General features: G+C 31.7%; 2 protein-coding genes across 2 annotated transcripts in view; both read right to left on the bottom strand.

Moving 5' to 3' along the window:
* Nucleotides 1-6,079: 6,079 nt before the first annotated feature.
* LOC119834843 lies at nucleotides 6,080-8,902 on the bottom strand. Its single transcript, XM_038359358.1, has 4 exons — nucleotides 8,883-8,902; nucleotides 8,183-8,405; nucleotides 7,068-7,903; nucleotides 6,080-7,001 (listed from the first exon to the last, which is right to left on the bottom strand). The coding sequence occupies exons 1-4, from the start codon at nucleotides 8,900-8,902 to the stop codon at nucleotides 6,080-6,082; spliced, it is 2,001 nt and encodes a 666-aa protein (XP_038215286.1).
* A 3,888-nt stretch (nucleotides 8,903-12,790) lies between these two features.
* LOC119835298 (slit homolog 1 protein) overlaps nucleotides 12,791-15,994 on the bottom strand; it is a 16,242-nt gene continuing 13,038 nt past the window's right edge. The window contains exon 12 of the mRNA XM_038360037.1: nucleotides 12,791-15,944. Coding sequence (XP_038215965.1) covers nucleotides 15,771-15,944 — 174 coding nt within the window. The 3' untranslated portion in view covers nucleotides 12,791-15,770. The remainder of the gene's footprint in view (nucleotides 15,945-15,994) is intronic.

Below are 15,994 nucleotides of genomic sequence, written 5' to 3'. Positions count from 1 at the left end.
TGTCAAACGACTGATCCCATGTCCGTACAGGCAAGCCAAATACGACGCGATAAAATTAATACGGTCCAATTAAAATTTATGTGACAAAAATTTATTAATGCTCCATCGAATCGTTTGGATATTTGCCATATTTTTCAAACTATTGATGTATAGACAATGGCACGTGTAAAGTTGTTTCTAAGTTAATTTGCGCATTTTTCAAAGTAGAAGTTTATCTTATCTCATCCCTATAGGAAAGATTTACGATAGTTCTGGGAGGTTCTACACCACGACAAGCTTGTTTAATACTTAGTTTATTTAAGCGAAGTTGACAATACTTACTTAACTATTCATGTACAAGTGACCATAATACACAAAAAATTATATGTGTAAATGTAAACGTAATTAATAATTATATTGTAACCATTATTTTTGTGATTCTGTAACGACTGTTTAGCATTTAGTTAAGGTGAGATGCAATACATCTTGCAATGTCATAATTACTCAAGTCCAAATTGATTTAATAGACTGAGCTTAGCCCACAATTCACCTCACATCTAGTTAGCGATTCGTGAACAAAAAATTCCTGCCATCGCCTGTAGTCCAGGCCATAATCTTACTACTACTACTGCTTGCCGAATTTCAACCAAAACGTTTCGAATGGTTTTCGCTCGAAAGAGGCTGTACATAGTATTAATAGAGTATGAGATAGGATTGTTTTGATATCGCGGGTTTCAGCATGTGATCATTAACTAAGAACATACTTTAATTATAGTTATTTCTATCTTATCATGCAGAAGCGAACAGCGTGGGAGGTATCGTAAATAATGATTATTATTCGACTATAATTTTGGATAACCTTCCAGTAGCTAATGCGCACAAGTGCATCCACAGTATAAATAATGCTCCCTCTAAATTTAGGTAGTCCAGAAATGGAATAGATACTAGATTCAGAACTCAAAGGGCGGGTTCATTACAATTATTCATGAAATAATGATTTACTAAATACGTTTATACATATTGTACATTTATATTCTCTAATACTATAATAATTTATACTATAATAATTTATATTCTCTATATGGAAGGCTCTCAATATGATCATAATTAATAGCAACATGAAACATAAAAAATATTACTTATAAAAATATAATTCATGTTTGTTGTTACTTTATTAGTACAGCCTCGATAACTCTTCTAATTTTGCAAATTAGAATTAAAAAACTTAGTATTGTAAACTCTTTCAGTTTATCCGTCTCTTCTTTACGTCAAAACCATTGAACCGATTTCGATGAATTTTCAAACAGAGACAGTTTGAGAGCCAAGAAAGGACATGGAATTTATCTTTTCCTCTGACTACGTGGACGAAACCGCGGGTGTAAACCTAGTCTTATAATAAGCGCTATTTTAATACATAAGAAGTAATTTTCTGTTTTTTAATTTTTTATGTTATGAGCTAAGGGATAAGGAAAGGATTGACGTTGGGAATAAATAAGGGTACTAGGAAGAGAGGTAAACAATATGGGCCTTCGAAACTGATTAACTTTATAGATAGTGCCAAATAATGTAAGGAAAGAAAGTCATTGTCATATAATAAAAAACATGTATATTTTTATATAAAAAGAAGACTATAATGACGAATGTCCAAAGAAATAAAAGGCAAAACCATACGGATTATGCAATTTACATGGATAACTTCGGCATCGTCAGTCGATTAATTAATTACAATAACTATTGACCTAGCATATCAGTAACGTCAGTGCAAATGGATACAAAATAGAATTAGCCCATACTATCAAGAGAATAAGGTGTTTTAATTGAAAATCGTATTATAGCTAATAGCTACATTTAGAGTATAATTGCAAAATTGGCCGCAGCGCAAATATTTCTTAAATCTTATTATTGAACATGCTATACGTAAAATGGTATTTGAAATTTGTGATTTATTGTATCCCCTATAATAATAGATTATACTAACATTCTATTATTATACATCTACGAACAATCCACATTATCGTCACACTATAATTATCCGCGTTGGTCCTTATTAGAAATAATAAATAATACTAGATATAAATGTTTAATTCAAAAAACTGTAAAACGCATAGTTAAATGAATATAACAATATAAAATTTTATGAATAGCTTTTATTCGAGGTATATAGGAGAACTAAGTTTTGCCCGCGGCTTCGGATATGTTAAATTCGGAGTGGTTTAATAGATGTTTTTAGACATATGAACCTTTCTTTTGAATCACTGTATCTATTAAGTATTTGTATCAAGTAAGATCTAAGCATACATACATACAGACGCGGGTAATGACTTTGTATTACACTATGTAGTGATTGGAAGTTAATTTATTGAAGGTGACCCAGCTAGGTTTTGGGATTTTATTAAATAGCGGCGTTCCTCTATCTCTTTAAATATTCAGTACAAAGTAGAAGGAATGTTATTGCGGGGTGTTTAGGTCACTAACGATGTTGCTGAATACTTCAAGTAGGTTTTCTTAAATAAAAAACCTAAACTTAATATTGAAAAGTATGTTAGTCCGGGATCCAACATATTACGGAGTCTGACATACGATCAGTTATACCTCCTTAATTCAGTTCCGCAGACCGTCCGGATATTAAGAACTGCATATTAGTTTTTCTCAAACCCCTTTATTTCTCATGAGTTATCTATACAACATAAGAGCTACGCATGTGCCTAAGACCGATTGTAAACCAGAAATCGTTAAATATCATCTTATGGACATTTTATCAGGGTTTGCAAAAATACATCTTGAAATCTTTAATAAGTTCCTGACGTTACTCCTTTCCTTATCCTTTCAACTTTAAAAGTGTGTTAGTTACATGCTACATATGTATATGATATATATACTCGTATATACCACAGACCGTTAGTATAAAATATCTTTTATACGACCCTATGAGCAATATAAAATGTTCACATTGATTAAAAAACAAACTGCAGTATATCTGGATTTACGTATAAACGACTTTAAATTTGTTAAGTATGATTGATTAAATTAAATAAACTCATAACTATATAATATACATTTGTCGTTATCCAAAATCAAACTAGATAAACTAGGATGGTAGCAGAAATAGGATTGTAGGTGAGAGATTTTCCAGAATGAAAGCTGCAAAGTTATTTTCATATCTGTTATATCTATATCCTTTCCCGCAAACAATAGTAATATTTACGTGCCAGAAGGGTTTCAAACTACATCGCGTGTGATATCCGAGAGTTCGAAATGGAAAAATTGAGTTGAGTGGAATTCTGCAGTTATTCATAGCTTCAATCGCAACTCACATTTTATACATGAATAAAGATGCAAATTGCGACGTTATCTCTATAATCTTATAATTCTTCGTTTTTGGATACGTATTTTAAAAATCGCATTCGTTTCGAAATATTAAGAAAATTTTAACAATAATAGAGACTTTTATTATCTTTAAGATTTCTAATGATCTAAGCTCAAATTGAAGACATAAACATAACAAATAAAAAATGCCTTCGTCAGAAGCACAGCAAACTAAGAAAATTAAAATATAATAAATACATAAAATTTCTAGTCATAGACATACACTGGCCCTCAAAAGTTAGTGCTACAACGTAGCAAGCACCCCATTTCCTTTGAAATGCGATTCATTCGAAAGAAAATCAAACACAATCCTAACAGTAAATTTATCTTCGTTATAGAACTGCACAAAGCTCTATCTTCTTTTAACAATTTACGGCGATGGGAAACATATATAATATTACTGTGTACAATATAGCGGTAGTCCAACTAGGTATGTACTATGTAGGTATGTAGCTCTAAATGTCAATTGATTAAAAGTTAGCGTGAAGGTTTTAGCAGTAAGTACACGGCAGCTCATCTGGTAACTGTTAAATATGTAAGCAAATGTCTTGTTACATTAATATTCATCCTTGACCTTGGACATTTTATACAAAACGTGTACCTAATTGTTGCACATGCTTCGTCTGATGACGATTGTCGTGCACGCTTCTTTCTATTATTTGGCACGCGACGCTGCCGGGCTTACCAGACAACAACGACCAACCTCTTATCTAATTGATTGTACAGGTGTTACATAATTAATTATGTTACGACTGTACGTGTACATTTGAGTGGTGAAGTCATATTGCTGGTTGCTTATAGGTTATAAATTTTCTTGTCGTTTTCAAAACAGTTTGAGCATCTACATTGTTGCGCACCTCATAGCGAAAGTGTCCGAGGAGCACGAATATCGACAAAGAAACAAATATATTCGTGGATATTTTCAAAATACAATTATTCTAAGAGTTTTTATAAAAACGAATGATTAAAACTTAATATGGCATATTTTAAATATTGTATTATAAAAATAATGAGACGTGCATTTTTAATTGGAAATCTTATAAATGCCGGTAGAACGATTAAAATAAAAATAAATTAAAACGTTTTAACAGCTGTACTTAAATACAGTAGTTGATTTAAATATCGAATGGTAAGTAAAGCAAACAGATTCAATAAAACCAATGGAAAGGGTAAATATTTAAAAATGCAATCCACTTTTGTGTAGCGTATATCGTAAGAGGGATGTTTGCTAAAGCAAAAAGCAAATGTTTATTTTTCAATTGCTTTCCTTTAAACTTATCGTTGTTGAATATCGTTCTACTTATATCTGTATTAATATTAGGTACTTTGTAATCCAGATCTATGGTAGAAGGTATCTTCATGTAGGTATTTAATTAAAAAAAGAAATCATAGCAAAGGATCTGACAAAATTCCTTGTTTAATTTTAAACAAGGAATTTTTATTTATCATTTATATCAGGCTAGTTATGATCAATTTCGTGTTATATTCTTGCCAATGTTAATGATAATTCAAAAAATGTTAATGAAAAAAATTCGTTAGGTCTTTCATGCTTTACATTATTAATAGATTTCCAGCCAAAATGTACTTTGTACATTCTAATTATTTAAAGAACAGGTGCATGCACTTCTTCCATTCGGTGTTTAGATCGGATATCTTAAACTGTCAGCTAATAAAGTTTAAAATTAATAATTCTAATAGTATTAATAATAGAAATACATTATCGTTTGTGGTTACATTTGCTAACATAATATATAAAATGTATATATTATTCAACAAATAATTACTTAATATGTATTTCCAGGTGTATGTTTTAAATATGAAGTGTGTTTCAACTACACTGCTATATTAAAAAGATTGTATATAGTATTTCGAAGTAACACTTGGGTTAAATATTTCCTTATTCAACAACAGATAGATGGTTTAACCTTTTAAAGAAGAGTTTCATCATTCTATTACAATTAATGCTATGTTACGTCATTTTGCTACATTAAGGTTTAAACTATTGTTTTTAAACACATTTATTTTTTAATACATGTTATTGTATTTTTTTCTATTCATTAAAAATATTCATTTCAATGACATAAAACTTAAAATTACATGTTATATAGTACAAAAATAAAAGAACAATTAATAAAAACTCATTATATTTGCAAAACTTTCTGCCAATCTAATTAATCTGTGCCAAGTATCGAGCCACAGTCGAAAGGTTAGAGTCGTCGTCAATAATAATGTAGTTCGTTCCAATCTGATGCTGGCAATCTTTACATTATTATAGTATTTGTTTGATTTATAGCACATAATAAATATCTTATAAGATATAAAAAATTATCAAGAGAATATTAGCGCATCAAAAATCCGTAGATATTTAATACACTTCATAATAGAATAACAAAAAATAGAAACGTCAAAGTGCCAAGAGATCTAATAGACCGATACTCACTAATCACGCTTCAGAGAGCTACAGTTGGTTTTGAACCGGTCATTAAAATAGATCTGACGTCTCACGGCGAAGACAATACACGTAGTGCAGAAACAACTGTACGAATCGTTTCACTTTGCGAGCACCTCCGTGACGCGACCGACCATTTCAATACGTCTATGCAGACTCCCGGCAAAACTATAATCGTTATCTCTTAATACCATGATTAATGAACGCTCGGAAAACAGTGATAGACTGACAAGTGATTTATGAAATCGTCTATTTCTTTTAGCAACCATTGGACACACTAATATATTACTTCTTGCTCATTTCGAGTGGTGTATCGTAAATTTCTTTCAGTGAGTAGTATGTAAGTGAATCAGTATCAAAAACACTAGAGAGTTTATCCGATCTTATGGAATCATATTGAACATTTCTATTGTTTTCTTTAATCCTCCATTGAGCCAATTGTTCGTCTGTCGGTTGTAAAGCTGATATATAACTAACATCGTTGCTATTCGTACTTTTCGAACTTTTAAATGAAAACGACCTATCCAATGAAGAAATACTTTCTTTCTGATTTGAAACTAAAAATATATTATTTATTTGTCCATCGGTCAAACTGCAATCTGTTAAGGTGTTTTTACGTAAAGGCACATCTGGAGGCAGAATAAGGGCATTTATTTCTTTGTGTTTTACAAACAAAATTCTTTTGTTGCCTCTCAATAAATGTGGATTGCAATAGATTAAAGCGTAGATACAAATTGCACCACACATGGCACACATAATTGATATAAGTATGAAGCGAAGAGTCCCATGGTATTTATACAAATAAATATGGGTATCAATATCGGCTAAAGCGTACGTGACGCATTGATTCACAGTTATTTCTCCAGATTTTGTGTCAAATGGACAAAATGCATATCGAACGTTTGATTTGGAATCAAAGATCCTTAAAGAACTAGGCATTATATTTAAACAGTAAAATTCACTAGGACATGAAGATTTATACCAGAGTAGACCTTGATCTGGATTGCTGCTTGATGACAATTCTACCATAGAATAGTAGTTACTGCGTACACAATATGTTGGACTTAACCAGTCATTGTTATGGATAATTGTTGCATTATTCAATATTGACAACCAAAAATTTCGTATTCTCTCAATTCGTTGTAAACTTAAATGACAATCGCCGTTATTTGGATTAATGATGTAAGTTTTGTTTTCTATTAAATCACTGGTTTTATGACAAAAATCATTTATATTTAAGGAACTTTTGGTTACTTTATCACAATTAGCTAACTCTTCCTTGTCATAATCAACCCTAGTTTTGTTTCCTTCGATTGATTTATTCTCGCAATAATAATTAAATTCAGAAAATGTTAAACCGTTCACGCTGTCAGGGTAATGACACTTCGGATCAACCATCAGTACGTCACTTGTCAATAAACTCTTAAACATTGAATCAGAACAGTCACAATTCCAACGATTAGCATGTATAGCAATACGCGGCTTAAGAGGTAAAATTTTATCAAAAAACCCACTCGGAACAGTCAACAAATGGTTATCATTCAAATATAATACCTTAATATTCTCCAAATAGTCAAAAGTGCCTTTTCCAATTGAGGTTATTTGACACGAATTCAAAAACAGCGTTGTGCACATCCGCAACTTTGTGAAGCTTGATTTGTCTAGTATACTATAAAACGGATTTTTCGCAAAGTCGACGACATTTAGCCGAGCCAGATTCGTTGAGCCAGTAATATAGGCGGGATCCCACATAAAGCTTGCTTTTATATCCAAGAATTCTAAAGTGTCGTCGACAGCTTGTAAAGCGTTTCTTGTTATATTTATAAGCATACAGTCTTTGATATATAGTTGTTTGAGACTTGACAGTCCCACAAAGGTTTCTGGTCCCCATGTGGTTAACTGTATATTCTCTAGAATAAGCATTTGTATGTTATTTGAGAACTGACTGATAAAAGCGCACGGTGATATGTGCTTGAGATTGCCACCGACTATAGCCAATTTATTAACATTCGTACGCGCTCCCGAGAGCCAATTCTGTGGTAGTGTATTGTTTGTGAAGAACGGTTGCTGCAAAATTAATATTATGCTCTCACAATTCTCATCTGCTTGCTGTAACAATAAATTAAATTTTTAAAATAGTAAATTCAAATTGACGTCGTTCTGTACGAAACGATTTCAAAATACCTTATTATATATCATTTATACCTAAGACAATAATTTTTTTTCTTGGATGAAATTGCGATTTTACTATTTGGCTTTTCACTTAAAATTAGCTTGTAAGTACATCCTTGTTGTACGCAGAAAATTAAAAACAAAGTTTTATCATAATCTATAGTACAATATATAAGCTCGCAACTGAAAGGTAATATCAATAATAAGTAATGTTACCCAAACAGCATCCACAATATGACTTTCGTAATCATCGAAGTATGGTGCCAATTTGCAAATAACCCGGCACTCACGGACTTGACATCGGGAAACGGGTTTCGGAACTAATTTTCTCGAATTCGTTATGGCCATTAATAAAATCAGAATGAAACTCGTCACTATTATCATTCCAAAAAAAATCTGAACGACCCATCTGAGCCAGCCGCGGCTGCACGAGGCTTCCCTGCAATAAATTATAAGCACAAAAATTAATTGACTGCAATAATTAGTCACAAAAAAGGTGTGTGTGCGATTCACACATGATAGAAGTGAAACTTCAGTAAATCGACAAAAGAATGAATAAAATAATATGGATATTTCTGTCTCATTCTTTGCCGGCTTCATTCTACACATTTTTCTATTTGTGTCTCTTACCTGTCGTTTTTCCGTTGCATCAGGTTTGAAATCACAACGATTCTAAAGAAGTTTCACTTCAATACATGTATTTAGGTATTAAATACGAAGATATGAAAGTTAGCACCAGTATTAGTTAAAACAATTCTTATCAAAAAAGCACTTATAAGTGAAACAATCCATCTCATCATCAAGTTCACTGGAATTATGAATAACGTAGGTATTGATATGATGCAATACTATGAGGACTCGTTACGATTTCTCAACCAATTATTTAAAGAAAACAGAACATTAAATAGATCTTTACCTGATTGCAGATGCCGTCATTTTAGGGACAAACATTTCATCACACGAACTGGCTACTTCCTCGGATGTTGAAATCACAAGTTTCTCGCAAGTCTAACCGCACGCTTTTGTTAAATTTTGTGACAGGCACAAACTAGCTGTCACGAATAATCCATAACACGATAACACCCGATAAAAGCGTTATATCTACCTTAATGGACTCATAAGAGGAATTTATTGAGCAAACACTGGAATGATTGAATGATGCTAATTTCATGGACAAGGGTAAACGTCTACGACAATGATTGCTTGTTGATGATGATATGTTATGTATGACATTTTTATTAAAACGGAATTCATCAACATATAAAGATACATAATACTAAGATTTATTTTCTAATCAATTAGATCACTATGAAACTGCTTTTGTTATCCACAAATATTATCCGTATTTGTATGAACAGAAACTGAGTTAATAACAACTAATGTAAGCAAACATATACTCGTATTTACGTTAAGCCAGCGTATTTGAATTTCAGCGAACACCCGCTCTCTTGCAATTGCGAAATGCATTTCCTTTTCATTCAACTGCTTTAAATTGTTGCCAGTAATTGCCTTGGATAAATAGGACCTTTTTGGATGTTATAATTATAATTTGCAATATCTGTCTAATTTAATATGCACGATATTAATTTGTTAGATAATTGGTAGTAAATAAGTGAAAATATCATTGTATTTTTAAATTTTCCAAATTTTTACACGACTCACGCTTAAATATTAAACATTCCTATTAACTGAACATCTGGTGATCAACAACAGGTTAGTTTAAAAGTTTTGAATTAGGTTTTGCGCGTGTTACGATAATTTGAATGACCTGAAAGCCTATTCGATGTATCATAGACCCCACGTGGCCTGGTTACACCAGTCTAGTTCTACCAGCAATTTTTAGTTTCTTGTAAACAAAACGAATTAATTTCTAAACTAGTACGCTAGTTCACAAGCAAGGATAATTTTTAATAGAATGTAGCTGTTTGTTGTGCCAGTAGCGCCCCCTTTACCATCTAATTAGCTTCTAGCTATATGAAGATAGTCAAAACCAGTTTTCAGTTGCCATGTAAGCCAAAAATAATATTTAAGTCAAGCAATCGTCTCCTATTAGCAAGTTTTTCTCTTTTTATGACCTATGAGCATTTGATATATCCGATTATCATTACTTTTGGATCAACATAGTAGCTACGCGTTAAATAGAGAACTCCAAAGACCGTAAATTAACCAAAATTAAAGCAATGAATGTCCTTATTATTACAGAGTATTTTAAAAATTCTGGAATTCAGAGCTGGAGTGTTCACCCAAATTAATTCATTACAATAAATATGAAATTAACCTTTTAAAGCATTTTTCATTTATCCTTGACCTGCTTTTTACCTCCTTCCTTATCTTTATAGTAGGGTTACGACGGCTTCTTTTTAAATTAACATTTCAGTGGGGAGCAATAAAATGAATCATAAACAACGCCTGACATGCGATTTTAAAAGAAAACTAAAATATTAAGACTCGAAGTAACAGTGTACTTTTGCTTGTTATGATTATGAAATCCTTTTATAAAATAAGCATAATGAAACTGTTAAATTATCAATTATATGTTTGTAAATACGATGTAAACGTTCTAAAATAAATATGTAAATAATTCGAAATGCAATAAGGAATTCAAAAGCGTGCCAGAAAGTTGTAATATAAAGAGACACTAGTTACATTTCGAAGTTTTATTATTATTTATAGAAGTAGACAAGAAATAGCAGAAATTGTCTGTGCCCGCGTGTAGCGTAATAATTAATCAAGTGTCACAGCATAGCTTCGGTTTCTATTAGCTTCCCCGGTTATCGTACCGGGAATTGTACCACGGATGTAAAACATCATTTGTACACCTACAAACTAATCGTAATCTCAGAATAGACTTCATAGCTATCACTAAAACCTCGACCTAGCTTCACCCGCGTAGATGTTTAACGAACTTAAACATCCGGACGGAAACAAACTATAATTCATTACAATTTGTTAAGCCGTTCTTGAGTTTTAAGGGATGGTAAGACTTTGTGAATGGATTACTCTAATTTTCAATCGAACGGTAATATGATTTGGATGCCAATATTTTATTCAAACTAAGAATTATGAATTCAATTTATTAACACATTATTAATTTATTTAATTTTGCATTCACAATTTATGTATAATATCATGAAAAGGAAGCCTTTTACGATGTGAATTTGACTCTAAAAAGATATATATGTGGCAAGGACTTCCTTGAATTTTACGCTTTGTAAATTCCCATTGTACAAGGGTCATATTTCTTAATTATAATTTGTTACTGTAGACCAATTAAAACTGAAATTAATACGGTTGTTCGTTAATTGGATTTGTTCATTTATTATTGTGATTGAGTGTATGGGATTTCTTATAAATAAATATTATATCAATAACATAACAGCATGATGGCGTGCATTATGATTATTTGCTTATACTAATATTGTATGTCATTAAATTGATAAATAAATAATTATTTGTTTCCCTACACAATTTTCTTTATTGGAAAATTATCTAGCCCATTGAAAAATAGTAAGGACAATTTTATAAATTAAGTCAATTAAGTGATATTGAGGTTATTTTCAGCATTGGTTATTATTTTTGTTCAGGCCACGTACCCTCCAAATCTTCTTTAAGCGATTCACTGTCCTGTGTGTGTCCTGATATTATCTTTACAATTAAAATAAATATCGATCAATATTTGCGTCACTAATGTATGTATGTTATTGCTAGCTGACCCGCACAGCCACACTTGCGTAGTCAAACGAAATTCCCACGGGAATATGATATTTTACAAAACAATAATTATTATCATTCTCCATCCTCCTACATCCAAAACTCCACTCAAAAATATCGTTCCGTTGCGACGTGAAAGAAAGACAAACAATCAAATACACTTTTCTAATATAAGTTAGGATACACATTGCGTAAGGATTATATAGAATAAAGATTATGTGTACCATCCGACGCAAATGTTATCAGAAACACCCAAGTGAATTCATGTTCAATTCAAGTTATAGTTCAGCAGTAGGTACGTGGCATTTGGTCAGTTGGAGCTGTTTGTAAGCCCGGCACGTGAACGCTGTCATCTTTCTTAAGTCGTGTGACCTGTTTCAGTGCAGAATAGCTTTGAACAAAAGGAATCCTACGTAATACTGAATGCAGTATGCCTTTGTACTATCAGTTCTTATAACATCTTTTGATACTGTCCACTTAATTAATGTAACATTTTCGTATGTACTACGTTCAATTGGTACAAATTCCACAAGATGGTCTGGGGGCCTTGATTTATTCCAAATCGCTTGTTATTTATTCATTTTCTATACGATTAATAGTCAATGAAGAACAACAACAACTATTTTTTCATCTTAATCCTCCTTTTATAGTTAGCGAAACAACAGGAAATGTTTACATTTTATTTGTCATTCTTAGTTCTAATTATGTGTGAATTTCAATAAGTTTTCAGCTAGACGGAAAGTTTAGAAGTCTAATGAAACTGAATATTATTAATATACTATTAGCAAAGCGTCATAAGCTTATGTCAATTTCATCGATAGCGGATTTCTACTAGTGTTTCTGCCATTTGCGACGACGTCATACCCTAATGAGGTCGTTAGTTATTTGTCTATAGGCCCTGGTACTTATTATTCTGTGCCTTATAGAATCTATCGAATCTTTTCAAAATGAGTATAAATGTAATTGACAAAATCAATCGATTTTTAAGTATTTCAAAATATTGCAATTATATTAAGACACATATTATCACGCTTTTTAAGGTAAGGGGTAATATAAAATTAAACAAACGTTATACAATATTTAAATTTTTATTAAAATCAAAGTTTACACCTTTACAGCGAGATTTCAATATTAGACTTAGATTTTTACGTAGTATCATTAATAAATGTGACTATTAACCGTGAACTCATCACAATAAATGATTGCCAAATTTATTTAAATTTTTATTCCCAAGTTAAATTTATTGTTAACTTTACTAATTATTGCTGACAAAACACGTGATTACACAGACACACAAATAGATTGAATACATCATACATGTAACACACAGATAAACATCGATTTATAAGCTTCCACAACAATGATTAACAGTGAATATACGATAAATATATAACAATAAAGAGTATATAACTATGTTATCTTATCATTAATTGATATGCAATGTAAGGTCCATGATATTAACATACTTATGGCTTTTTATAATATATACGACTTTTCTTCAAACGATTACCGAAATACTCAAATATGTTTACTTCATATACTAACTGCAGATTTGATAAATTTTATAAGAAAACAAGTAGAAGTTTCTACATACATAAAATTGTAAATAACACAATTTCAATAAATTAAAATAGTCATTGTAGGTAATTATATCAACAAAATTTTACTACATGAAGTTAAGTGTATACTTATATTAGTATAGAAACATCGAATTATTCTATATGAAATCGAATTACAATATAGAAGTATATTTTAACTTACGTCAGATTAACAAATAAAGCGCCAGTATGGAATAAGAGACAATTTGTCACCGTACCGAAATGATGGAACCGTTTTGTTTCAGACATATCTTAGAATTTATGTTTTCCCTACATTAAAATTGATAATGTATGTATTTTTAGTTACATTTTGCAACTGTAATACAACTTGAGCTTGACTACGGTTAGGTTACCTACTGATCGAGATTAAGATCAATTCGACAAGCATTCCATCATTTAGTACGACCGAAACTTCCCCACAATAATAGCAGACATGAAACACGACATCTAGATATCGAAAATTCAATATAGAATAATACATTAAACACTTATAGAGAAAACTACCGTACCGAGACGGCGTCGTAATTCTTAATTATCAGGTTTCTTTGACTCTGACCAACACTACGCGTGTCCTCTTATTTCTACGTGCCTAATGATCTCCAATGGTGCATTACTACTATAAACATCAATATGAAATATATTTTCAATATATTATTCTAGTGGGTATAATAAATTTGTAAGGTAAAATGTGTAAACGCCTGTCAAAAGAATACAAAAGGGGTATTCAATCTCGCGTCTAACAGGCGTCGCACATTTTGATACAACAACGCTTGTATGAAACATTGAAGTTTGAAATTTGCGAGATATTTTAAAATGGTTTCGCATTCGCGTGTAACCAATAGAAATAGGTATATTTTACCAAAATTTTCAATTCACACTAAGCTTATCAATCCAATTGAAATATTTGTATATATAATAATACAATAATTTATATAATATTAACATTAAATTTCAGACTAGGGGATATGTTTTAGGTTACGTTTTTATCACTTGGATTTCCACTTATACAGGGTGCTCACATTTTTCAATTAAATTTTTCAACAGTGTATACAAATTATTTTCATTCTAGTGAAATGTGTCAATATAATAAATTTAATCACACTAGCCAATAATATAGTCGAAACTATCAATAAAAAAATGTTTTGAACAAAATTATAAAGAGGTCATGCAAAATAAGGCAATATAGATGATATTTTAACGAAAGTTGCACCATGCGCTTTGTTTGCAGTCACATTTATTAATTTTCTATGAAATATCAATAAACCTACGGCTTAAAATAAACATAGCAATACGAGTTATCCTACAAAACTAATAAATTCAGTAGCCTAAAACCTCAAGCAGAATGCATTCATTTTCAAGCTTTGGAGGTATTAAAAGCGTAAACATAATAAAAATGAACAAAGATTAACTCAACGTAAAACTAAACATGCAAGTACTGTACTCGATTAAATATTAACTATCCACACTCATCGATTTACTGCGATTTGTAATATTCATTATAACAATTGCACTTCTCAACAATACTTTTATATAGACTAGTGAATATCTTGGTTAATGTGAAATTAATGGTACTTTTACATGTCGAGCACAAATGAAACTAGTATACTAACGCTACTCAATTTAAAATTATCAACAGCAATTATAATTTATATAGAAAATTTATCTAACACTTATCTGCATAATATATAACTAAACTACATCAAATCGAACATTTAGGGGCTCAGTAACAATAATAATCTTTCCAGCGATAAAACTAAACTAAATTTACTAAACAAGAGGTAGTAATTCAAAGGAGATGTTTTCATACTTAAAGATTAATAATAACCAGTACGTTCTGAATGGTCGTAGCCAGAAACTCTCAGGGAACGACATTTTTCATTAAACTACAGGAAATATATAAATTCCCGGACAAACACATTTGCTTCTGTCATTCCCTCTAATCCTCATGTCAAATTCAAGCTACAACCTTCGCACCCAGAATCTTAATAGATTTAGAGAATTATACGATAATACCATAGTAGTCAACATGGTAAATGCACAAAAGCTTAAAATACGTGTACAATATTAAAGTTAGGGGTAAACGATAAAAAATATTAGAAGATTTATATTTGGGTATCGATAAAGATAAAACGAAACGCGATATAGCTCATGGCATCACAATTCTCGATTTCATTTAAAATCCCGCTTAGAAAATCTACACCTCAAATAGAGCCGACACTGTTTGCCTTCACAATACTCTAAAGTAAGGCATTCCATACGAAGGTACCTAGTTTAAAAATATGTGTATCACACTCGCAAAAACTTCTTATCACAAATTGCCATCCCAAAATACTACGTTTCAGCCCAAAATTGATATGTATATGTTTATTGCACAAATTCATCACGTCCGAAACGATGAGATTACGAAGAGCCCGCGTCGAGCTACCCGGCCACAGCTAGCTCGAGTTGGTTCTTCACAGGACCTAAGTAAACATACGGGTTAAATGAATGTAAACTTACTGGAGCCCTCTGGCGGCGAGAACGATGAAGTTGATAGCGATGATGGGACAAGTGCTCGGAGCGCTCGAGGGTCCTCCGTATCCCGGTTTTCGTTTGCAGTTCATTTTCTCGAGGGGCATTTTGGCGACGCTGTACTCGCGGTGCTCGTTGACCATCGTGCACACGGTGCGCTTCTTCTGCATCATCTCGTCGTCGCGGTCGCGCAGGCTCGCCAGCCACG

Source organism: Zerene cesonia, chromosome 20 (assembly GCF_012273895.1).
Source record: "Zerene cesonia ecotype Mississippi chromosome 20, Zerene_cesonia_1.1, whole genome shotgun sequence".
NCBI classification, from domain to species: Eukaryota; Metazoa; Arthropoda; class Insecta; order Lepidoptera; family Pieridae; genus Zerene; species Zerene cesonia.
The sequence above is the reverse complement of the archived record's forward strand: the minus strand, read 5'-3'. Positions and strand labels throughout refer to the sequence as shown.